The 22754-nt window shown below is 51.8% G+C and overlaps 2 protein-coding genes across 8 annotated transcripts in view; one reads left to right on the top strand and one right to left on the bottom strand.

The window, feature by feature from the left end:
* The first annotated feature begins 8 nt into the window (after positions 1–8).
* On the top strand, positions 9–19387 carry C20H19orf81 (chromosome 20 C19orf81 homolog). 4 transcript variants are annotated; one of them, XM_034944365.3, is made up of 5 exons: positions 9–298; positions 16122–16194; positions 16298–16418; positions 18069–18208; positions 19024–19387. In XM_034944365.3, the coding sequence occupies exons 2-5, from the start codon at positions 16133–16135 to the stop codon at positions 19217–19219; spliced, it is 519 nt and encodes a 172-aa protein (XP_034800256.1). In that variant the 5' UTR covers positions 9–298; positions 16122–16132; the 3' UTR covers positions 19220–19387. The 4 variants fall into 4 exon arrangements, 2 of the variants coding, with proteins under 2 accessions (XP_034800256.1, XP_054959355.1); XM_055103380.2 differs by lacking the exon at positions 9–298 and having other exon boundaries at positions 15197–16194; XR_008622055.2 differs by lacking the exons at positions 9–298; positions 16122–16194; positions 16298–16418; positions 18069–18208 and adding an exon at positions 18219–18589 and having other exon boundaries at positions 19024–19164.
* SHANK1 (SH3 and multiple ankyrin repeat domains 1) overlaps positions 19332–22754 on the bottom strand; it is a 61443-nt gene continuing 58020 nt past the window's right edge. For 3 of the 4 annotated variants that reach the window (XM_034944351.3, XM_034944348.3, XM_034944350.3), the window contains one exon: positions 19332–22750. In XM_034944351.3, coding sequence (XP_034800242.2) covers positions 22033–22750 — 718 coding nt within the window. In that variant the 3' untranslated portion in view covers positions 19332–22032. The remainder of the gene's footprint in view (positions 22751–22754) is intronic. The other variant, XM_055103376.2, reaches the window with a different exon arrangement.

Here is a 22754-nt window from a genome sequence, read left to right on the forward strand (position 1 = left end):
CCCACTCCGAACCCGCGGCAAGAAAGCCGAAATCACTTGGCCTCAGCAAGGAAGCAGGGAGATTGCCCGGGACTAAGGCAGCAGAGACCCAGTGGGTTTCCACACTGGGGACCCAGAGATCTAGGATCACGACGTGCTGCTTCTCCAGGGTCCGGGGGCCCAGTTCTCCGCCCCGCTATCTCACAGAGGTAGAAGTCCGGGGACCCCAGGCCCCTCTTCCCAGGAACCCAGGACTTCAGGCCCTCCAACCTGAGCCGCTCTGAAGGCCGGTGGTAGGAGCGGAAGCTGAGACTCAAAGGTACAGTGCCACAGCCAGGATAGAGGTACTAGCAGGGACCTGGGTTTGAATCCCACCTGGGCCAACTCCTGCCTGTGTGCGCCTCTTGCTCTGAGGCCCCGTTTCCTCATCAGCAAAATACACACCATAAACTTATTTCCTAAGGGATCCACGGTTTGAAAAACCGGTCAGTGTAGACAAAACATTGGTACCAACTAGGTACTTAATGAATATTTCTCAAAAGCAGTGAGTAACAGTTTCTGGTATATTAATAGCAGTTAATGGCAATTGTCATTTCCTATAAGTGGTGAAGTGCTAAGTGCTTTGAAAGCGTTTTCTCATTTAATTTTCACTTGGGTGCAATTATGACATTCCCATTTCACAGAGGAGACAACTGAGGCCCATGGAGGTTAAATCCCTTGGGTAAGGTCTAGATCAGGGGTGTCCAATCTTTTGGCTTCCCTGGACTGCATTGTTGTCTTGGGCTACACATAAAATACACTAACAGTAACAATAGCTGATGAGAAAAAAAAAATCACAAAAAAAATCTCATGTTTTAAGAAAGTTTACAAATTTGTGTTGTGCCGCATTCAAAGCTGTCCTGTGCTGCATGCGGGCCTCAGGCCATGGGTTGGACAAGCTTGATCTAGATCTACATAGCCTGGAGAGGTGGCTCGGAGGCCCCCTCAGTGCTCTCAATCAGTGACATCCAAATAAATACAACCTCTAGGTAAAAATCAAAGGCTGGGCTGACACCTGTAAATCCCAACACTTTGGGAGGCCGAAGTGGGAGGATCACTTGAAGCCAGGAGTTTGAGACTATCCTGGACAACGTAGGAGACTCCATCTCTACAAAACAAAAAAACCAAAAAACCAAAACAAAACAAACTAGTGGGTGTGGTGGCGTGCGCCTGTAGTCCCACCTACGCAGGAGGCTGAGGTGGGAGGATTGCTGGAGCCCAAGAATTATTTTTTCTTTTTTTCTTTTTTTTTGTGAGACAGAGTCTTGCTCTGTCGCCCAGGCTGGAGTGTAGCGGCGCGATCTGGGCTCACTGAAAGCTCCGCCTCCCGGGTTCACTCCATTCTCCTGCCTCAGCCTCCTGAGTAGCTGGGACTACAGGCGCCTGCCACCATGCCCGGCTAATTTTTTTTGTATTTTTAGTAAAGACGGGGTTTCACTGTGGTCTCGATCTCCTGACCTTGTGATCCACCTGCCTCGGCCTCCCAAAGTGCTGGGATTACAGACGTGAGCCACCGCGCCTGGCCTAGCCCAGGATTTTGAGGCTGCAGTGAGCTATGATTGCACCACTGCACTCCATCCAGCCTGGGCAACAAAGCAAGACCCCATCTCAAGAATAAATAGCCAGGTGCGGTGGCTCATGCCTGTAATCCTAGCACTTTGGGAGGCCAAGTGGGCGGATCACTTGAGCTCAGGAGTTCAAGACCAGCCTGGGCAACATGGCAAAACCCTGTCTCTACAAAAAATACAAAAATTAGCTGGGTGTGGTGATGCATGCCTGTAGTCCTAGCTACTTGGGGGGCTGAGGCAGAAGGATCACTTGAACCCAGAAGGTGGAGGTTGCAGTCAGTGAGCCAAGATTGTGCCACTGGGCTCCAGCCTGGGCGACAGAGTGAGACCCTGTCTCAAAAATAAACATAAATATGAATAAATAAATAAATATTTAGAGCAAGAAATAAAAATGTCAAAATAAGTAAGTAAATAAAAGTAAAAATTGCTTGCTGCTTCTGCAAATACAACTTTAAGCAAGCATCCTGGGCCCTCCCTCTAATTAGATTACACCCTACCCCTATTGCTGCCTATGTGTACATTTTGCAGCCATTATACTACCACAGAACCCCCAGAAATGTCTCCCAGGTTTGCCGAGTCTCTTCCTTGTGGCTTCTTGCATCCCCCCAGATGGATGTGTGTTTACATCCAGGGAAGCATGTGCGGGTGTAAACCTACAGACCACGAGTGCAGGTCCCCATGCCAACTCTCACAGCCCAACCCTTGAACCCTGCTGGGCCTGCCCAGGGTCCACAGGTAGCCCTGTTCCACAGGGAGAGACACGCAGTGATGCACACACTCAGAGATGGGCACACAGATGGGCTTGCCACGCTGCCATGACACGTTTCCAAAGAGACGCTCGGATTCCGAGGCTGCCCAGGCATTGAGAGGCAGCCGTAGTGCACTGGTTTTCTGTGTGACTTTGGGGGCAGAGCACTGGGATTCAAATCCCAGCTCTGCTCCCCTCTCTATGCAACCTTGGAGGGGTTACTTATATTCTCCATGCCTCAGTTTCCCTCTCTGTAAGTGCAGATAATAATACTTTAAAAAATCATACTCTGGCTGGGTGCAGTGGCTCATGCCTGTAATCCCAGCACTTTGGGAGGCCGAGGCTGGCAGATCACCTGAGGTCGGGAGTTTGAGACCAGCCTGACCAACATGGAGAAACCCTGTCTCTACTAAAAATACAAAAATTAGCCGGGCGTGGTGGCACATGCCTGTAATCTCAGCTACTTGGGAGGCTGAAGCAGGAGAATCACTTGAACCCAGGAGGCAGAGGCTGCAGTGAGCCAAGATCATGCCATTGCACTCCAGCCTGGGCAACAAGAGTGAAACTCTGTCTCAAAAAAAAGAAAGAAAGAAAAAATCACATTGTATCTCATTGGGTTATTTTGAGGGTTAAATTAAATTCATGGAAGGTGCTTAGGAAAAATGGCTAGTGTTTAGTGTTGTCATAAATAAAAATTAAATGCATTTGCTCATTTAAACTTTATCTGGACTTGACAAGTGAGGAAATTGAGGCTCAGCAAGGGAAGCGCTCTGCCCAAGATCACACATCTGGAAAGTGTGAGTGGAGATTAAAAACTGTGTGGGTGTGGACCAGGTGTGGTGGCTCACACCTGTAATCCCAGCACTTTGGGAGGCCAAAGGCGAGAGGATCCTTTGAGCTCAGGAGTTGAGACTTGCCTGGACAACATAGTGAGACCTCATCTCTACAAAAAATACAAAATTTAGCCAGGCATGGTGGCACACACCTGTAGTCCCACCTGCTTGGGGGGAGGCTGAGGTGGGAGGATTGCTTGAGCCCCAGAAGTCGAGGCTGTGGGGAAATGGAGGCTGCCCAGAGTCCCGTCCTTGTGCCTTCTTGCATCCCCCCAGATGGATGTGCGTTTACATCCAGGCTGGAGTGCAGTGAGCCATGATCGTGCCACTGCACTCCAGCCTGGATGTCAGAGTGAGACCTTGTCTCAAAACACAAAAAGAAAAAACAAAAAACGGAGTGGATCTGAATCCAGAGCCCTTGTCTTTAGCCACCATACTGTTTGCATCTAGGACCCATTTGAGGACTTGCATGCTACTGCTGCTAGGAGTATAGAACAATATAAAGAACACCGGACAGGGAGCCAGCAGACAGAGAAAGAATCTTCCATATTCATTCAACTCGATTCATGCAGTCATTTGAGAAATACTTTCTGAGCATCTAATGTGTGCCAGGCATTTTTTTTTTTAGACAGCAGGGATTCATCTGGGAACAAAATAGACTAAAATTCCAGGGTTGGAAGAGCTCATGGTCTAGTGGAAGAGACAGAAAATAATCAAATAACTACACATACTAGGATCCTCATACTAGGATCAATGCTAGGAAGGAACATCCATTGTGCTGTGTGTTTGAGAGAGGTCAGGGAAGTTCCTGAGCAAGTGACTTTTCAGCTGAGCTCAGAAGAATGAGTAGGCATAAGCCAGGTGGTGAAGATGAGGGAGGGGAGGGGAAATGCTCCAGGGAGAAGGAACAGCTCATGTAAGACCTGGGGGCAGGAGGGAGTTTGGCACCTTGAGGGCTGTCAAGCACACAAGCTCCATAGGAGTAGCACTTTGTTTTGTTCATAGCTGTGTCCCAGCTGCCTGGCACAGTACCTGGTGCATGGTAGGCACTCAGTACTTATTGGTTGGTTGAATGAATGAATGAACATGTGAATGGATAAGTGGAGGAATGTATGAATCTATGATGTATTGATGGATGGGTGCATGACTGGATAGATGCTGGAAGGATAGATGAAAGGATGGACGGATAGGTGGATGAGTGAATGGCTGGATGGATAAGATGGATGTTGGAGGAATAGATGAAGGAATGGATAGATGAAAGAGTGGATGGTTGGGTGCATACATGGATGATTGGATGGATAGATGAAGAGTTAGAGTGGGGATGGATAGATGGATACTGCAGAAATAGATGAAGGGATGGATGAGTGAATGGCTGGATGGATAGAGGATAGATTGGTGGATAGATGGATGGATGTTGGAGGAATAGATGAAGGGATGGATGAGTGGATGAGTGGATAGTTGGATGGGATGGATGGAAGCTGCAGAAATAGATGAAGGGATGAATGAGTCAGTGGTTGAATGGATAGAAGATGGATGGATTTGTGGATGGATGGATGGATGTTGGAGAAATAGATGAAGGAATGGATGGATGAGTGGATGATAGGATGGATGGATGGATGCTGCAGAAATAAATAAAGGGATGGATGAGTGGAGGGTTGGGTGGATGGATGGATGATTGGATGGGTAGATGGAGAATTAGATAAAGGACGGATGGATTTTGGAGAAATAGATGAAGGGAGGGATGAGTGGATGGCTAGGTGCAGGGATGGATGATTGGATGATTGGATAGATAGATGAAGAGTTAGATAGAGGATGGATGGGTGGATGTTGGAGAAATAGATGAAGGGATGGATGGATGGGTGACTGATTGAATGAGTTTTCACAAATACCTACAGATTCACACACAAATGTGCCTGGAGGTAGATGCAGATACACTCAGAGGCATGCACACATGTGTGTAAACACAGATTCACTTGTTCTCCTGGTGCTCCTCCTGGAGAGAGCAAACACTGAGAATGGGGAGGTGGGGAGACACACCCTTTGGCCAGGGCTATGGCCATCCCTGCCACCACTGCAGCGCTGACAGTATTTCTGGAATTGGAGGAAAACGCTGATTCAGGAATGTGTGTTTTAGACTGGGCACCAGGCCAGGAAGTGGGACAGGGATGGCCCAGAGAGATGGATTGAGTGGCAGAGGGAAGTCGGTCGGAGTAAGGCAGAGAGACAGGCAAGGCGATAGAGAGGTGGAGACACAGAGAAGCAGAGAGATGGGGAAATAGGCAAAGTCATGGAGGCAGAGACAGAGACAGAGAGAGAAAGGGAAGGAAAGAGAGATGGAGACACAGAAACAGAGATGGGGAAATAGAGTGATGGAGACAGAGACAGATGTACAGAGAGAAAGACAGGGAGAGAAAGATGGAGATACAGAGACATACAGAAATCTACAGAGATGCAGACAGTGAGAGACAGAGATACAGGAATACAGAAATCTGTGATACAGGAATTCAAATTCAGACACACACTATAGTCCCAGCACTTTGGGAGGCTGAGGCAGGCAGATAGCTTGAGCTCAAGAGTTCAAGACCAACCTGGACAACATGGTGAAATTTCAGCTTTACCAAAAAAATACAAAAATTAGCCAGGCGTGGTGTGTGCGCCTGTAGTCCCGCCTACTTGGAAGGCTGAGGCGGGAAGATCACTTGAGCCTAGAAGATTGATGCTGCAGTGAGCTATGATCGTACCACTGCATTCCAGCCTGGGCCCCTGTCTCAAAAAAACCCCCCACGAAACCCAAACCCCCACAAAAATCAAATGCAGACACACAGAGAGAGATGAGGTAGGGTTCCAGAGACAGGTAGAGAGAAGGGAAGAAAGATAAAGATACAGAGAGCAATGGAGGCACAGACAATGGAGACATAGAATCCCAAATCCCAGAGGGAAGAAGAGAGACACAGAGGAGCAGAGAGAGATGCAGAGGAGAGACAATGACATCCAGCCAAAGCTAGATGCAGAGTCAGAGGACTGGAAAGGAAATTACCTCCTTTTGGGTGCCTCCTTGGTGCCTGGCTCCGATTTGGGGGTGCTGCTGTACCTTGCTTCATTTAAGCACCAACAGCCCTTGAAGGTAGCATTGAGGAAGGCAAGAGATAAGGAAGACGAGGCTCAGAGAGGGGAAGACATTTGCCTGACATTGCACAGCCTGGGAGCAGCATTTGGTGCTGGTCTGTTTGATGCCAGAGCCCATGTTCTCTTCTTCAACTTATGTTGACTCGTGAAGATCAGGAGGCACAGGGCAGATGGGGTTAGGGGGCTACTGAGTGTGGGTCACAGAAATAGAGGGAAATAATCATGTATTCATTCAACTCATGTGTCCTGAACTTCCCAGAAGCCTGGCCCTTGTGGCGTGATGCCGGAGAGCCAGAGATGAGTCAGGAAACAAATTTCTGAGCAAGACAGATGGGGAGGGGGGCAGTGTTCAGAGGTCTGGAGAAGGAGCAGATAAAAAAACAGGCGGAGGGAGGAGACAGAAAACACAACTGGTAGGAGGATGAGTCAGAGAGGGCTTCCTGGAGGAGAGGGCACTTGAGCTTCTTATTAAAAGATGAGGGCATTTGGGGACATGGGGAAAGGTTGGAAGAGCATTCCAGGCAGAAGACACAGCGTATGGAAAGAGTGGAGACAGAAATAAGGTGGGATGTGTGGGAGGGATTATTTATTTATTTATTTATTTATTATTTTGTTTGAGACAGAGTCTTGCTCTGTCGCCCAGGCTGGAGTGCAGTGGTGCGATCCCGGCTCACTGCAAGCTCCGCTTCCCAGGTTCACGCCATTCTCCTGCCTCAGCCTCCCAAGTAGCTGGGACTACAGGTGCCCGCCACCACACCCGGCTAATTTTTTGTATTTTCAGTAGAGACGGGGTTTCACCGTGTTAGCCAGGATGGTCTCGATCTCCTGACCTCGTGATCCACCTGTCTCGGCCTCCCAAACTGCTGGGATTACAGGTGTGAGCCACCGTGCCTGGCTGCGGGAGGGATTATTTATATAAAATAATTAATAAAGGGTAGGTGGAGAATGTTTGGAGGGGTGAGGTTGGGAGAGGGAGGTGAGGTTAGATCATGCAGCTCTTTCAGTCCAGGTGAGGGGCTGAAAGTTTGTCTAAGGCACTGGGGAGCCCTGGGAGGGCTGTGAGCAGGGCAGGGGCAGATCAGTTCCGGGCACAGAAAGACCCCTCTGGAGCCTCACTTGTGGGGAGAGGAATGAGGGCGAGAGAATGGAGGATGGGGTGGCCAGGAGGCTGGGCCAGGTGTGGTGGCTCACACCTGTAATCCCAGCACTTTGGGAGGCTGAGGTGGGAGGATTGCTTGAGCCCCAGAGTTTGAGACCAGCTTGGGCAACACGGTGAGACTCCATCTTAAAAAAAAGAAATAGCTGGGCGTAGTGGTGTGGGCCTGTGGTCCCCATTACTCAGGAGACTGAGGTGGGAGGATTGCTTGAGCCTGGGAGGTCAAGGCTGTTATCATACCGCTGCACTCCAGCCTGGGGGACACAGTGAGACCCTGTCTCAAAAACAAACAAACAAAAAAGGAGGCTGGGGCAAGGGTCCCAGCAGGAGAGGACGAGGTCAGAGTGGCTGCTAGAGCTATGGGAGTAGAGAGGAGAGGAAGGAGCAGAGAGAGGTGAAAGGCAAAAGGAATAGAACTTGGAGACAGATAGGCTGTGAGGGTCAGGTGTGCCTGTGGTCAAGGCAATCATGTCCTCCATCCCGCTGAGATAAAATTGCCAGCTGGAAATGGAAGACAGCTTGATGGGAGAGAAACAGATGTGAAGATGCCAGGAGGGGGTCAGGGCCCCCAGAACTGAGTAAGACTATTTCAATCTGGACTGTTTTAATTGCTAATAACGGAAACGCAAATCAAATTGACCTAAGCATAAAAGGAACTTTATTGGGTGGATGAGGGCTTCAGGCATTGCTGGATCCAGGTGTTCCAATCATCTCCAGGAATCCAACTGTCTGTATCTTTGGGCTATGCTTCCCTCTTGTTGTCTTTGCTCTCAGGCAAGTTATCTCCCTGCATGGTGATGTGGTAGCCCCGAGAGCTCCAATCCTGGCTCTGACCAGCCCCAAAACCACAGGGGAAAAACCCTATTTTCTAACAGGTCCAGCAAAAGTCCAAAGGTTGACTTTGTAGCCTAGATTGATTCTTAAGCTCGCCACTGAACAAATCACTGAGGAAATCAAGGTGCCATCACCTAGAACGAATACTTAGTAAGCAGGAACAACAGATAGTCCAGAGACCATCTGGATGTGGAGAGAGAGGAAGAGAAAGAGATACAAGTAACAGAGACAAAGACTGCAAGGACAGACAAAACAAATAAGCGAAGGTCCAGCTTCCTCTCCCACAATTCCTGCAGAGAGCTCTGCAGACCCAGAGAAAGGGATGCTGAACAGGCACCTACACGGCTAGACCCCTTCTCTCTAGCATGAGAGGCCCCATGAGACCCCAGACCCAGAAGTCCAGGCCCCCATCCTCTCCTCCCTCAGACCCAGAAGTCCAGACCCCAGGCCCTCCTCCATCGGACCCAGGAGTCCAGACCCCAGGCCCTCCTCCCTCAGACCCAGGAATCCAGGCCCCCGCCCCTCCCCCTCCCTCTGGAGGCACCATGGCAACCAGGCCCCCTGCCCACCATCCCCTCCCCCCTAGAGAACCCAGTTTCGTTGGAATCTCGCCTGTTTCTAACCAGTTCCTGGCTGGGGCAGGGATGAGCAGAGGGCAAGTGGGAACAGAAAGGGGATGACAGAGGGGAGTGGGGCTCAAGGGGGCAGTGGAGGCAGCTAGGAGAGGATAGAGATGGGGCAAGGAGACTGGTGAGAGGTGGGAAGACAGAGAGAGGGTGACGGGGTTAGGGAGAGGCAGAAAACGATGAAGACAAGGGGGGACGGGGGCCTGGGGAGATGCCGGGGAAACTGATGGAGACTGAAGAGATGGAGCCCCGGAGAGAAGGAGGGAGGAGGAGGGCAGAGAAATCAAGCAAAAGAGTGGTGGAGACGTGGGGACAGAGGGGAGGAGGCAGGGGGGCAGAGAGATGGGGAGAGAATGAGGAAGGGAGGTGGAGAGAGAGGGGTGGGGAAAGGGACTCTAGGAGACAGAGAGAGATAGGAGGGAAAACAGGGAAATGGGAAAGAAGGGATTGGGGCACACAGGGAGTCCCTGAGGTCAGGGGAACCCAGATCTCCACATGGTCTCAGCCTTCCAGTTCCTCTGTAATTCTACCCCGGGGCTTCAAAGAGGAGGTAGAGGAGGCAGCGGTGGGGAGAAGGAGCTGGGGTGGGTGGCCCAGTCAGAGCCTCTCTTGCCACCTTCCTGAGACATCCCTCACCCACCTTCCCAGGATGCAGCCAGAGGTGGAGCCCGTGTGCTCGCCTGCCATGGGCAGCCCCACCATGCACAGGAAGGCAGGTACTGAGCTGTGTCTTTGGGGAAGGGGTGGACTTCCTCCATCCAGGCAGTGCGTAGTAGCCCGGGCTCACAGTGTGGCCTTAAGCGAGTCACTGGCACTCCAAAGTGAAAGCCATCCCTAACATTCCTGGATTCACCAGATTCCTGGAGAGCGGCCCCCTTGGACCTCAAACTACATTTCCCATGAGCCTCTGCAGTTCCTTGGCCAATGCCCTGGACTCAGAACTACATTTCCCATGAGCCTCTGGGGCCTAAGCAACACCTCTGAGGCTATTCTTCTCCTAGGTAACCTCACTGTCTTGTCTCCCACCCTGAGCTCAGCATCTTCCCCCAAAGCTGCTCTCCTCCTTCCTGGTTTCCATTTTCAAATGGCCCCACCGCCAACCCAGTCACTGGTGCCATCCTTCCACCTCCCACAATTCCCTCCCACAGCCCATCAGGCCCTATCTTCCTGCCCTCTGACTCTCCCTTCCCCATTCCTTCCTCTCTGTCCCCGCAGCCCTGTCCCAGGTCTCATCCTCTTCCATGTGGACCCTCTCCTCACCTCCTCCCTGGTCCCCAGTTTCTCTCCTCCTACCTATCCCTCCATGGCTCCAGAGAGGTCTCTCTGACTTCCTGCAGTGATCCTGGCTGTCCCTTGCTCATAACACTTCCTAGCTTCCCGTCACCTCTAGGACAGAGACCCAAAGCTCCAGCCTGGCTTTTGAGGCCCTGTGTGGTCTGACCCCTGCTGACAACTTCAGGCTCCTAGCCCAGCACTTCCTGCTAGCACTCTGTGCTGTAGCACAGCTCATGCAGTTACACTCATTCAACATTTATGGAGTAGTATCTCAGTGAGGATGCATGTAACTGCAGGTAATAGAAAACCAAACTCAGGACTGGGTGTGGTGGCTCACGCCTATAATCCCAGCACTTTGGAGGCCGAGGTGAGTGGATCACCTGAGGTCAGGAGTTCGAGGCCAGCCTGGCCAACATGGTGAAACCCCATCTCTAAAAATACAAAAATTAGCCAGGTGTGGTGCTGGGTGCCTGTAATCCCACCTACTAGGGAGGCTGAGGCAGGAGAATCGCTTGAACCCAGGAGGCAGAGGCTGCAGCGAGCCAAGATTGTGCCACTGCACTCCAGCCTGGGTGATGGAGGGAGACTCTGTCTCAAAAAACAAAAAAAACAAACAAACACAAACACCCAAAAACAAAACTCACTGCAGCCTTGAGCTCCTGGCTCAAGTGATCCTCCCACCTCAGCCTTCGAGGCCGAACAAATGCCCTGATGGCAAAACAGACGTTGTTTCTCTGCCTTTAGGTCTCTTTTAGTGCTTTTGAAGGCATCTTTCTTTTGGAGACCCCACAATGCACCATCTCTAGCCTAGACTGAGGCACCCATGTGACATGTAATTTATATGTAGCTCCAGAAAAGTCAAGTGGAGTTGAGTCGACCAGTTGGCTAGTTTTGTTGATCGACGTTTGGTTCATTTCGATTTTGCTGTTTTCTTTGCAGCGTTGTGGAACCAATCACATTTTTTAGTTGATCAGGTTGCAAACTTCAGCATAGGCCATTAGAAAGCCCCTGGGTCCCAAGCATTTTGCCTGTAGTGCCTAACGGATGAAACGGCCTGGCTTGTTCTCATGCTGGGAGAGGAGACGTGAAACACGCCATCTCACAGATCATTCATAGCCTCCAATGGCAATAAGCACTCTTTAGTCTTGGGGCTCAAGGGAGTTCTGGGAAGTTCTTGCAGGTGACTCTCTTTTGCTCAAAAACGTTGGCCCATGCTAGGCCCTTCATGTGAAACATCCTTCTCTCTGTCACCTCTTTATTTGGTAAATACCTTCTTATTCTTTAGGTCTCACTGTGGACACCTCCTCTAGAGAGCCTTCCCTGATTGCCCCTAGACCAGGAGACTGGGCTTTCCCTCCACCTTGCAACACTTTCATTGAAACACACATTGCCCTTTATCTGAGAGTTCTGAAAGGGCAGAGGTGTGTCTCATTCATCTCTTGGTCCCCAGCATCCTCCAAGGCACACAGGGGCCCTCTGAGATGCCTGTTAAAAAAATTTAACCAGCTACTTGGGAGGCTGAGACAGGAAGATCCCTTAAGCCCAGGAGTTCCTGGCTGCAGTGAGCTATGATTGCACCATGACCCTCCAGCCTGGGCAACACAGTGAGACTCTGTCACCAAAGGAAAAAAAAAAAAAAAAAAAAAAAAGCTTGAAATGGTTGCATTTCCTCAATTTTTCAATAAGTACTTATTTTTAAGTTTATGCTTAATTTAATTACACATATACATTTAAATGTATTAAATACATTTACATATATTAAAATCACTGTTGTAACTAGAAATAGTTCTTATTTCTAATGTCATATTTCATGAGAAACTATTGTATTCACATTTTTTCACATGCATCTTTGATGCTGCTAGAGTTACTTTTTGATTCATTTAACGCTTGTACAAGGCTATTTTTTTAAATTAATTTATTGTGTTGAGACAGGGACTCACTTTGTAACCTAGGCTGGCATGAATTGACATCATTGTAGCTCACTGCAGCCTCAAAATCCTGGGCTCAAGCGATCCTCCTGCCTCAGCCTCCCAAAGTGCCGGGATGATAGGTGTGAACCACCATGCCCGGCCTATAATTATTTTTGAATATCATCTCATACCTAGTACATATTTAAATTTCCCTAATTATCTCAAAATTGTATTTTTTTTATAGTTGGCTTGTTTAAATTAGGGCCCAAACAAAGTGCACACATTTCAGGCTTTATTCAATAAATACTAAGGACAACTATAAGCCTGGCACTTTGCTAGATGCTGGGGACGAAAACACAAGTCCCTGCCCTTACATTGCTCAGAAGACATAGGGAAGACAGAGTGTAATTAGGGAATCATAGAAATAAAGGTAAAATTGCAATACTATGAGTACAAACATACTGTGCTATGAGGAATGGCATCAGTGGACCCTCAGGGAGACTTGATTAGTCAAATGAGGGGGAAGAGAGATCCACGCAGAGTTACAGCATTGGCCAAGATCCTGCAGCAGGAGGGGTCAGAGAGTCCAAGTCGCAGAAAAACAGCGTTTTTGGACTGCAGCAGGTGAAAAGGATGATTGTGCTTGATCAGGTTTAAGACACTAGCACGGTCTGATCACGTGTCGTCTTATGGTCACTGGAAGGACTTTGGACTTTATTCATCCCACAGACAATGAAAAGTCCTGGGAGGGTTTTGAGGAAGGGGCCATAGGGTCAGGTCTACATGTCAAAATCCTGCCTTGCTGGGGTAACTGGAGAGCGAGAGGAGTTAGGAGACCAGGTGAGAGTGAGGTGAGAGGAAGGCACCTGGGGAGAGTGAGAACACGCACACTGGATCCAGATGCTTACATTTTTATCCTTATTCTATCATTTTGTGCTGTGTGACTTTGGGCAAGTCACTTAACCTCTCTGTGCTTCTGTTTCATCATGTGTTAAACAACACTACCTCAGAAGGTTATTGTGAGGATGCAATGGAAAGTATTTTATTCTATTCTATTTTGTTTTATTTTGGCACTAGAGTCTTGCTTTGGCACGATCCCGGCTCACTGCAATCTCTGCCTCCAGGGTTCAAGCAATTCTCCTGCCTCAGCCTCCAGAGTACCTGAGACTACAGGTGCGCGCTACCATGCCCGCCTAATTTTTTGTATTTTTAGTAGAGACGGGATCTCACCATGTTGGCCAGGCTGGTCTCGAACTCCTGAGCTCAGTCAATCTGCCCACTTTGGCATCCCAAAGTGCTGGGATTACAGGCGTGAGCTACTGTGCCCGGCCACAGTGGAAAGTATTTTTTAAAGTGTTTGGCATATAAAAGGGACAGTAAGCACATAGTTATATTGTTAAGTGGACAGATTTGAGGAGGGGATGGCTGTGTTTGAGGGATGGAGGGAGGCCGGTATGACTGGAAGAAAATAACGAGGGTAGGTATTTCTGGAAGGGGATCCCGTGAAAATGTAGATTTGAATCCAGCAGGTCTGGGGGTGGGCCCTGGAGTAAGTGTCTACCGCATGTGTGTGTGTGAGAGTGTGCAGGAGAGCCCGTTGTGAAACATATACCAGCACACCACTGACTATAGTTAAACCAAGTTGAATGTGTTGACTTACTGTAATGAGAGACAGCACACACACACACACACACACACACACACACACACACACACACACACACACGTTGTCTCAGTAGAAGGGTGTTAGCAAGGACTTATTGTTAGAGCCGGGCTGTGTCAGGTGACTTTGGGGAGGGTTCACAGGGGTGGGGCTTTGCTCTGGATGGGAGACTGGTGGAAAGCACAGGCAAGCCCGTGACTGGGAATCTTCATCTCATTGGGAACCAGGAGGGGTAGATGGAGCTAACGCTGGGGTTAATGAAAAAGCAGCCGTCAGCTCTGAGCTGGGAGGGGGGGATTTTGGTCATTTTTGTGGTTTGGACAATGTTCATGTTTGTTGTGTTGAGACATGATTCAGGGGTGGTCTTGTTTTTGTCTCAGTCCATCACGGTCACAGAGTGGCCTTGCTTGATGTTGGTGTTACGGGAAATGTTTTATGTTTGGCAGGAGAGCACCAGGGCCTGGCTGTCAGGGTCTGCTTCCCTCCCTTTCAGCAGCTATAACAAAGACACCCCAAAACACAACATCATAAAGAAGACAGAAGTGTATTTCTTTTCTTTTCTCCCTTGCTCCTTTCCTCTCTTTCTCCTTCTTCCCTCCCTCCGTCTCTCTCTTTTCTTTCTCTCCTTCTCTTTTTGTTTTTGAGATGGAGTCTCACTCTGTCGCCCAGGCTGGAGTGCAGTGGCGCAATCTTGGCTCACTGCAACCTCCGCCTCCTGGGTTCAAGTGATTCTTCTGCCTCAGCCTCCCGAGTAGCTGGGACTACAGGCACACACCAACACACCCGGCTTTTTTGTATTTTTAGTAGAGATGGGATTTCATCATATTGGCCAGGTTGGTCTCGAACTCCTGACCTCGTGATCTGCCCGCTTCAGCCTCCCAAAGTGCTGGGACTACAGGAGTGAGCCACTGCACCAGGCTCCGTCCCTCCCTCCCTCCCTCCCTTCCTTCCTTCTCTTTCTGTCTCTCTTTCTCCCTTTCTCTGTCACCCAGGCTGAAGTGCACTGGTACAATCATGGCTCACTGCAACCTCTAACTCCTGGCCTCAAGCAATCCTCCCACCCTAGCCTCCTCAGTAGCTGAGACTGCAGGCACACAACATCATGCCCAGATAATTAAAAATTTTTTTTTGTAGAGATAGGGTGTTGCTATGTTACCTGCCTCAGCTGGTCAAGAACCAGAATTGTATTTCTCTCTTGTGTAATGGAAGGCAGGGTTGGTGGGACATCTTGGCTTGGTGAGAAGATTTAGAGATAAGAGTTCCTCCCATATTGTTGCTTGCCATATCTGAATATGGTGGAAGCTGGGTTATTGCTAATCCACATTCCAGTCCAAGAGAGAGGGCAGAGTCCAAGAAAAGTGGTAATCTTTTAAGCAAATGACTCCAAAGTTACACCTCTCACTCCAGCTAACACTTCATTGGTGAGAGCATGGTCACATGGCCACACTTAGCTGCAAGGGAGTCTGGGAACTGTTGTCTCTAGCTGGGAAGCCATGTGCTGGGTAAAACTCTAGGATTGTAGGGGAAGGGGAAAATGGAGTGCATGGAACAACTAGCACTTGGCCATAAGAGAGAGACCAGTTAGCTGATGGTGGGGTGGTCAAAAAGGGTCCATATTTGAGAACTGTTATCTGTGAAATTCCAATCAGGAGACTGATTCTGAGAGTGTTGGAAAAACTGAAAACTGGGCTGGGCACAGTGGCTTATGCCTGTAATCCCAGCATTTTGGGAGGATGAGGCAGGAGGATCACAAGGTCATGAGACTGAGATCATCCTGGCTAACACAGTGAAACCCCGTCTCTACTAAAAATACAAAAATTAGCTGGGCGTGGTGGCGGGTGCCTGTAGTCCCAGCTACTCGGGAGGCTGAGGCAGGAGAATGGCGTGAACCCGGGAGGCAGAGCTTGCAGTGAGCCGAGATTGTGCCACTGTACTCCAACCTGGGCAACAGAACAAGACTCTGTCTCAAAAAAAAAAAAAAACCTGAAAACTGGATTCAAGTGTTGTTACTGAAGTGATGCTGCCACAGTGAAGAAGTAAGCCTGGGGTGACTAGAAGAGGAAGCAAAAAGGAGCAAGTTCCTCCTGCTTCCTCCTGCCTTGCAGGCTCCCACTGGTGCCCCTGTCAGGCAGAGCCTAATAGGAACCCAGCTGTTGAAGAAGAAATGTGGTTAGTAGAGTCTCAACCCAGGCATCACAGAGCCGGTGTCGTGGTGTGGAGTTTGGAGCTAAGAGACAGTAACTCAATATCTGGCATACAAGCTATTCTGGGTGTGGCATGGGCAAGCAATTGGTGATGGCCATTTAAGCAGAATCATGGCTGAGGAGGGCTCAGGGCAGCTGACACTGGGTTCTCTGTCCTCAGGAGCCCTCCTTATGGACCTGGAGACCCCAGAGGAGATGCAGGCTCGGAGCCTGGGCAGGCCCATCAAATCCTCGTGAGTTGTCCCTGGCCCCCATGACCTCTATCTTCTGCCTCCCCAAATGTGATGGCAGCGAACCCTGACTTCAGAGGTCCCTGCCTGTTCGCTCTCTCCCTAGAAAGCAGTACCTGCGGCAGGTCATTGCAGAGTACGAGGCACTGGACCGAGAACTCCCGTGCATCCGGAAGTTCCCCACACCACCAGCTGCCCAGCCCCTCTGCCTCTGCATGGAGACCTTGGTGAGTGGACCTGTGCCCTTATTTTCTGCACAGTTTTGGTGGGGTGATGGGAAGGGCACAGGCTAAGAAGCAGTGTGGCCAGAGTTTAAATTCAGGCTCTTGGCTTATAAGCTGTGGGCTTGCCACCAGGACAGTTTGCTGAAAACTGATTGTGAATTTGTCAAAGGGTCAGTCATGAAATCTACTGCTCATGTCAGAGGGGAGACCAATGGGCAAAGAAAGGGGAGGCTGAGGGGGGCAGGGAGGGAGGACAAAAGGAATCCTACTAATCCACTTCTGTAAAGTTTACAAATATAACAAAAACTCAAGAAAAAGCCCATGTGTGTCGGGTGCGGTGGCTCACGCCTGTAATCCCAGCACTTTGGGAGGCCGAGGTGGGTGGATCACTTGAGGTCAGGAGTTTGAGACTAGCCTGGCTAACATGGTGAAACCCCGTCTCTATTAAAAATACAAACATTAGGCAGGCGTGGTGGCAGGTGGCTGGAATCCCAGCTACTGGGGAGGCTGAGGCAGGAGAATCGCTTGAATTTGGGAGGTGGAGGTTGCAGTGAGCCGAGATCATGCCACTGCACTCCAGCCTGGGTGACAGAGTGAGACTCTGTCAAAAAAAAAGGAAGGAAGAAAGAAAGAAAGAAGGAAGGAAGGAAGGAAGGGAGGGAAAGGAAAGGAAAGAAAAGGAAGGAAGGAAGGAAGGGAGGGAAAGAAAGAGGTCATGTTTTTGACAGATTCAGTAAACTGGTCCTCCCTGCCTTCAATCAGAAGAGTTATATATCAGAGTCCCAGGCACTCAATAATTGACTGAGAAGAGCTGATGTCAATAGGTGCTTACTGTGTGCCAGGCACAGGCCTCCAAGGTACCCTCTCAGCTAATCCGTGTAACTCTCCACCCTGCATACAGGGATTGCTGTCCTCGTTTTAGGGATCAGTCTCCACCCCATCACTCCACTTCTTTGTGGCTTTGAGCAAGGGACTCTCCAGCCTCCCCTCTCACCCCAGTCAAGGAATGACTTTCTGGAAGTGACATCATTTTTCAGTGAAATCGTGAAAATTTTCATTTCATTTTAGTTCCTCAGCAATTTTATGTGCTATGACAACTGTTATCACCCTTGACATGGTAATCACGTGATGCAACTGTGTTTAGTGATCAGTCCATGTTTCTGAATGTTAAATAGATTGACAAGACATCAAAACCCCTATGACCCTTATCTTTTGACTACTGAACATTCTTAAAATGCTAATACGAATATAAAAGGAAAGGTGTGTAACTTAAATCCTGGCAGAAATTCTCAAGAACTTTCAGTCGCATCCATTGCAAATTGCTGGGAAAGTTTTTGGTAGATTCGTAAAGTTGGCTAAGTTGGTGAATCATTCGGCCAACTGTTCATTGACTTTGGGGCAAATTGGCCTGGTGAGAATTGATTTTTTTGGAGAATGACCTAGAGTGATAGTAGATGCTTTCCCATCTGAGAGATAATCTGTCGTCTCCTTTGACAATAGCGACAGTACCCTGGGATTAAGAGCGATCCTTGCCCCTCAAATGCCACCTGGAACTCTGTGGCAGGTTCTGCAGGTGGGGTCTAGGGTGGTGACTTCTGAACCCAAAATGAACCAGGAGGTCACGGGCTGAGGTTCTCTCTCCGACACCCGCAGCCCGAGGAGGATTTTACCCACCTGGAGGTGCTGCAAGCCCTGGAGGCCCAGTTACCGGGGGCCATGGAGAGCGGGCGCGTGAGCAGCATCCGCTTTGAGAACATGAACGTCATCTGTGGGACTGCTGGGCGCCGGAACCGGTGAGTAGGCGGCGGGGGCGGGGCCTGGAGCGAGCGGGAGGGGCGGGGCCCGGGGCGACCGGGTAAGAGCGTGGTTGGTTTTAGAGCGCTGAGGGACGTGGCCAAGAGTGAAAGCATGAAGGGGCGGGGCCCGGAGCGACTAGATAAGAGCGTGGTTGGTGTAAGGGTGCTGAGGGGCGGGCCCCGGAGCCACTAGATAAGAGCGTGGTTGGTGTAAGGGCGTTGTGAGGCGGGGCGACAGTGGAGTGACAGCGTGGGGGGGCGGGGCCAGGAGGGACTAGATAAGAGCGAGATTGGTGCAGAGCCACTGAGGGGCGGGGCCAAGAGTGAGCGCGGTTGGAGGTAAGGTCCGGTGAGATCAGAGAGAAGGAGGGATCTCGAGTGAGTAGGGGCCCGAGTTTGAGTGACCCAGTAGTGACCGGGATAGGGGTCTGAGCCTGGAAAGGCAGCTGTGAGGGGGTGGAAGAGACTGAGCACATAGTAGGTGTGGGGCCAGGGGTGATAGGGTGGGGACAGGCCTGGAGTGCCTAGGGTAGAGTGCCTGCAGTCGCCAGTGGAGGGTCGGGCCTTTGGGCGGTTTGAGATGGAGCCTCGACAGACAGTGATTAGGACGCAGAACCAGGCTAAGAGAGCGTAAGGAGCCTAGAGCGACCCAGGCGAGAGGGCAGGGCTGGAGGGGAGTTTAGGGACGGAGCGACGGTCCGCTGGACCAGGGCCTGTAAACGACTCCAGGGACCAGGCAGGGACTCTTCGAAGATCAAAGCCAGGGCTGAAACGACCTGCGAGTTCCTTTTCCGTCCCCACCCCCCTTACAGGTGGCTCATCGCGGTCACGGACTTCCAGACGCGCTCGCGCTTGCTGCGCTCCGGGCTCAGTCCCCGCGGGCTTGCGCACCAGATCGTGCGCCACGACGACCTCCTGCTGGGCGACTACCGCCTGCACCTGCGCCGCTCCCTGGTCCGGCGGCGCATGCTCCAGGCCCTGGGGGCGGAGCCGAACGAGGAGGCCTGACGCCCGGGCCGGCCCCGGCAGCGCTTGCGCACCGCCCCGCGGGCTGGGGCCACCCACCCGGAGCCCCGGAGGACAGGGGGCGTTGCCTTCCCAGGAAGGAGGCGGGGCCGGCTCGAGGGGGTGGATACTGTGAGTTTAATTATAAAGAATGACCTGGTACAAAAGCCATTTCTCTCTGCAAAATCTTGGTGGGGAGTCAGGGGAAGGGAGGTGATGGGGGGTAGGAATGAACCCCCATGTTATAATCCCGCGTCCCTAATCTTCCTCCAGTCCCTGTACGTGGACGCCTGGGTCCCAATCCCTTGAGGGATGAACTGAGGCCCGCGAAAGGGAAGACCTGGGCACCGGGGCTTTCAACGCGTGCCGAGCCCTGTCTCAGCGAGAATCAGACGTCCTCATCCGCCCCCCTCCTCTTCCCCTCCCACCCCCCTTGGAAGACAATTCTCGGGCTTTTATTTCAGGTTTTTTTTCTGGATTTTTTTGTGTGTTCTAGGGGTTTTGTGTGTTTTTTTTTCTGTTTTTTATATTTTCTTCTTTTGTTATTGTTCCTCTTTTTGCTTTTTCTCTCCTCTCCACCCCGCGCTGTCCCAGCATTCGGTCCCTCCCCACTCCCCACCCCGACCTCTCCTCCCCCCCCCACCCCCTACACCCTCCCCAACCCCGCGGCACCCATCCAGAATGAACAAGCCCTTGATAGACGGGCGCCGCGCAGGCCCCCTGCGGACTGGGGGCATCCGACAAGGGGGAGGGGGCGGGTAGGGGTCCAGCGCGGCCTCTGCCCCTCTCCTCACCACCCCTCCCCCCTCCCACGACCCTCCCACGAGGTTCCCCGCAGATCCCTGACATGGTGAGGGGAGGGGGCTTGCAGCCCCCTCCCCTCATGGACGGAGCGCCCCCCCCTCTCGGGGGTAGGGGGCAGCAGAGGGGGAATGGGCTTGGGGAAGGAGGGGGAGCTCCCTTCTTTGGCAGCTGAACATGGGGGGGGACCTGAGGGCAACGCCCTCCCCCCTTTACCCACAGCAGGGGAGGGGGCTTTTCAGGGGGAGGGGTGGCTTAACATTCCCAAGCCCCGGGAATAAGCGGAGAGAGGAAGCGTGCGGGAAGGAACAGCCATGCTGGAGGGAGAGGGAGCTTCTTGGAGTGGACAGGTTAGGAGAGGGCAATCTTCGTGCAAAAGGGATGGACAGATGGCCCAGGAAAGACAGAAGAGGGAGGATGTGAGGAAGGGTGAGGGCTGGAGGCAGGGAGAGGCTCGAGTGTGGAAGCATGGTGAGCAGGAAGCCAGTGTGCATAGGGTCTTCTCTCACCAGGAAGAGAAAGAGCTTAAGGAGGTAAGAGAATCCGAATGAGAATGGCCGCAAGAGCTGCTTGTCAACAGGAATAAAAAATAAGCGTGTCAGGAAAAGAAATGACAGTTACAGCCCAAGAGTGCATGGAATGAGATGAGTGTGCAAAAGGAAAGAAGTGGTAGAGCTCTCATCCACGTAGAAAAGACAAGATGCGGTGTGCAGCCATGTCATGGTGTGCAAGAACATTATTAAAGGGGAGAAACAAGGCTTCCGGAGAGCACTGAAAATGCTGGGGGGGGGTGCGTGTGCAAAAGCAAGTGTGCAAGAGGGTTCACAAAAGAATAAAAAATGCAGAAGGGCAAAGATTTCAAACAGAAAGGGGCAAGGGAGTGGGAGCCTGGCAAAGAAGAAGAGAATGAGCATTTGTGAGAGAAACACTTTCTGGGAGGCAAGTGTGCAAAAGGTGTGACCAAAAGTGACGGTGCAAAAGGGGCAAGAGGGAAGGCGGGGGGTGGGGGGCTAGGAGTGTCATGGTGAGAGGGGAGAGTTGGGGAGTGGAAGAATCTGGGGTTTTTAAGAATAAGGGAAAGTGCTTCAACGTAAGAAAATGGAGGTAAGAGTGTGTCAGGAGGGGTGCATAAGATAGCAAGTGTGCAAGGGCTGAGCAAAGAGCAGGGCACTCCAGAGAATGAATGATGTGCATGGAGTCTGTGAGGGGGAGGGAAAATGTGTCCCAAGTGTGTCTGCAACAAGGGTCCAGAGCGAGCGGGGAGGAGGAGATGTGAAATGGAGTGTGTAAAGGAGGGCCCTGGTAGGGGAAAAGTGTGTAAGCAGCAAGAAGCAGAGAAGGAGGCATGGAGCGTGAGAAAGGAAATGCAGCGTGTGCGAGGAGAGCAGAGTGTATTTGAGCGGGCCTCGCCAGCCAGAAGCAAAGGCAGAATGTGCAAGACAGCGAGAGGGCAAATTTGTGCAAAATTGCAGCCCGGGGATGGGAGGGGAGAGAGGTGAGCAGGCGTGCAACGGAGCGTGCAAGAGGCTGAGGGGGGCAGCTGTGTGTGCTGGGGAGAGGGGAAGGGGGAAGAGCTGAGGGGCCTGGAGAGAGTGGGAAGGGTTGTTAGAGGGGTGGCAGGTGGTGGAATCCGAGGGCACCCCCTTCCCCTGCGGCCTGGGGGACAGTCCCCATCCATTCGGGCTCAGGGCTGACCCTCTATGGCTCTGTCTATCCCCTCCCCCCAGAATAGGCCCTTCCCTCCTTCTCAATTCCCCTCTGTAATTTCTCCTATCCCCCCTCCGCTCCCCGCTTCACACACACACACTCTTGTGTCAGCTGCCCCCCTTCAGTGAGGTGCAAATGTCCGGCCTGGATTGGGCCACCTGGTGACCTCTGGCCTTGGGAGATGAGGGCAGGGCGCAGTTTGAACAGAGTCCCTGGCCCGGGGAGAGAATGACAGTCAGGGGTCAGAGGTCAAGAGGCCAGCAGGCTCAAGAGTTCTGTGGACGGGGCTGGTCCGTCCAGGCCAGCCATCACCTCTCCAGGAAGAATTTGAGAGCCCGGTCGATGTTCATGCGGTGGCCCACCCTGGTCACACCTAGATCGACGTAGTCCTCCTTGGTCAAGGCGGGCAGGTGGGAGCCATCGATCTCGTGGTCCAGGAACTGGGCTCGGTGCTCCGCCAAACCCAGCCACTCCAGCCAATCAGCCACGTCGAACTTGGTCCAGAACCCCAGAGGTTTAGCGCCAAACGGCTTGTCCGGGGGCAGCGAGAGCAGGCGGGTCGGTGAGAGGGAGCGCGAGGCCCCTGACAAGGCTCCCCCGAGCCCCCCGGATATCCCCGGGTGTGGCGGCACAAAGACTGGGGCGAAGGGGTCAGCCGAGCCTCCTGCCCCTCCAGTTGGGGAGCCACGGATGTCAAAGAGGCCTGGGTAGAGGGGTCCGGAAGGCAGGATGGGCAGGGACGAGGGCCTGGGCGCAGGGCTGACCTTGTGCTCCGAGGCGGGCAGCAGCGAGGGGCTCGGGGCCCGGCGGAGCAGAGGGGGCCGCATCTCGAACTCCACGCCCTGGAGGTGGCGGGTGGACGTGGAGGAGGAGGAGGCTGAGGGTGAGGTGGCCCCTGGGGCCGCAGCGGCTGTAGGGGAGACCCCTGTTCCGGTGGGGAGCGGCGGCAGAGGTGGTTTGGGCCAGTTCTGAAACAGGCTGCTGACAGGCTTGGAGAGGAGTGAGGACTGGGAGTCGTCGGAGAGTCTGG

This window comes from Pan paniscus, chromosome 20 (assembly GCF_029289425.2).
Source record: "Pan paniscus chromosome 20, NHGRI_mPanPan1-v2.0_pri, whole genome shotgun sequence".
NCBI classification, from domain to species: domain Eukaryota; kingdom Metazoa; phylum Chordata; class Mammalia; order Primates; family Hominidae; genus Pan; species Pan paniscus.

What these genes read in the sequence shown, in the direction of transcription:
- C20H19orf81 (XM_055103380.2), top strand. Translation starts at nt 16,073, where the DNA reads ATGGCTGAGGAGGGCTCAGGGCAGCTGACACTGGGTTCTCTGTCCTCA. An exon ending in GGCAGGCCCATCAAATCCTC is followed by an intron (nt 16,195 to 16,297) that starts GTGAGTTGTCCC and finishes CTCTCTCCCTAG; the next exon opens with AAAGCAGTACCTGCGGCAGG. An exon ending in GCCTCTGCATGGAGACCTTG is followed by an intron (nt 16,419 to 18,068) that starts GTGAGTGGACCT and finishes CGACACCCGCAG; the next exon opens with CCCGAGGAGGATTTTACCCA.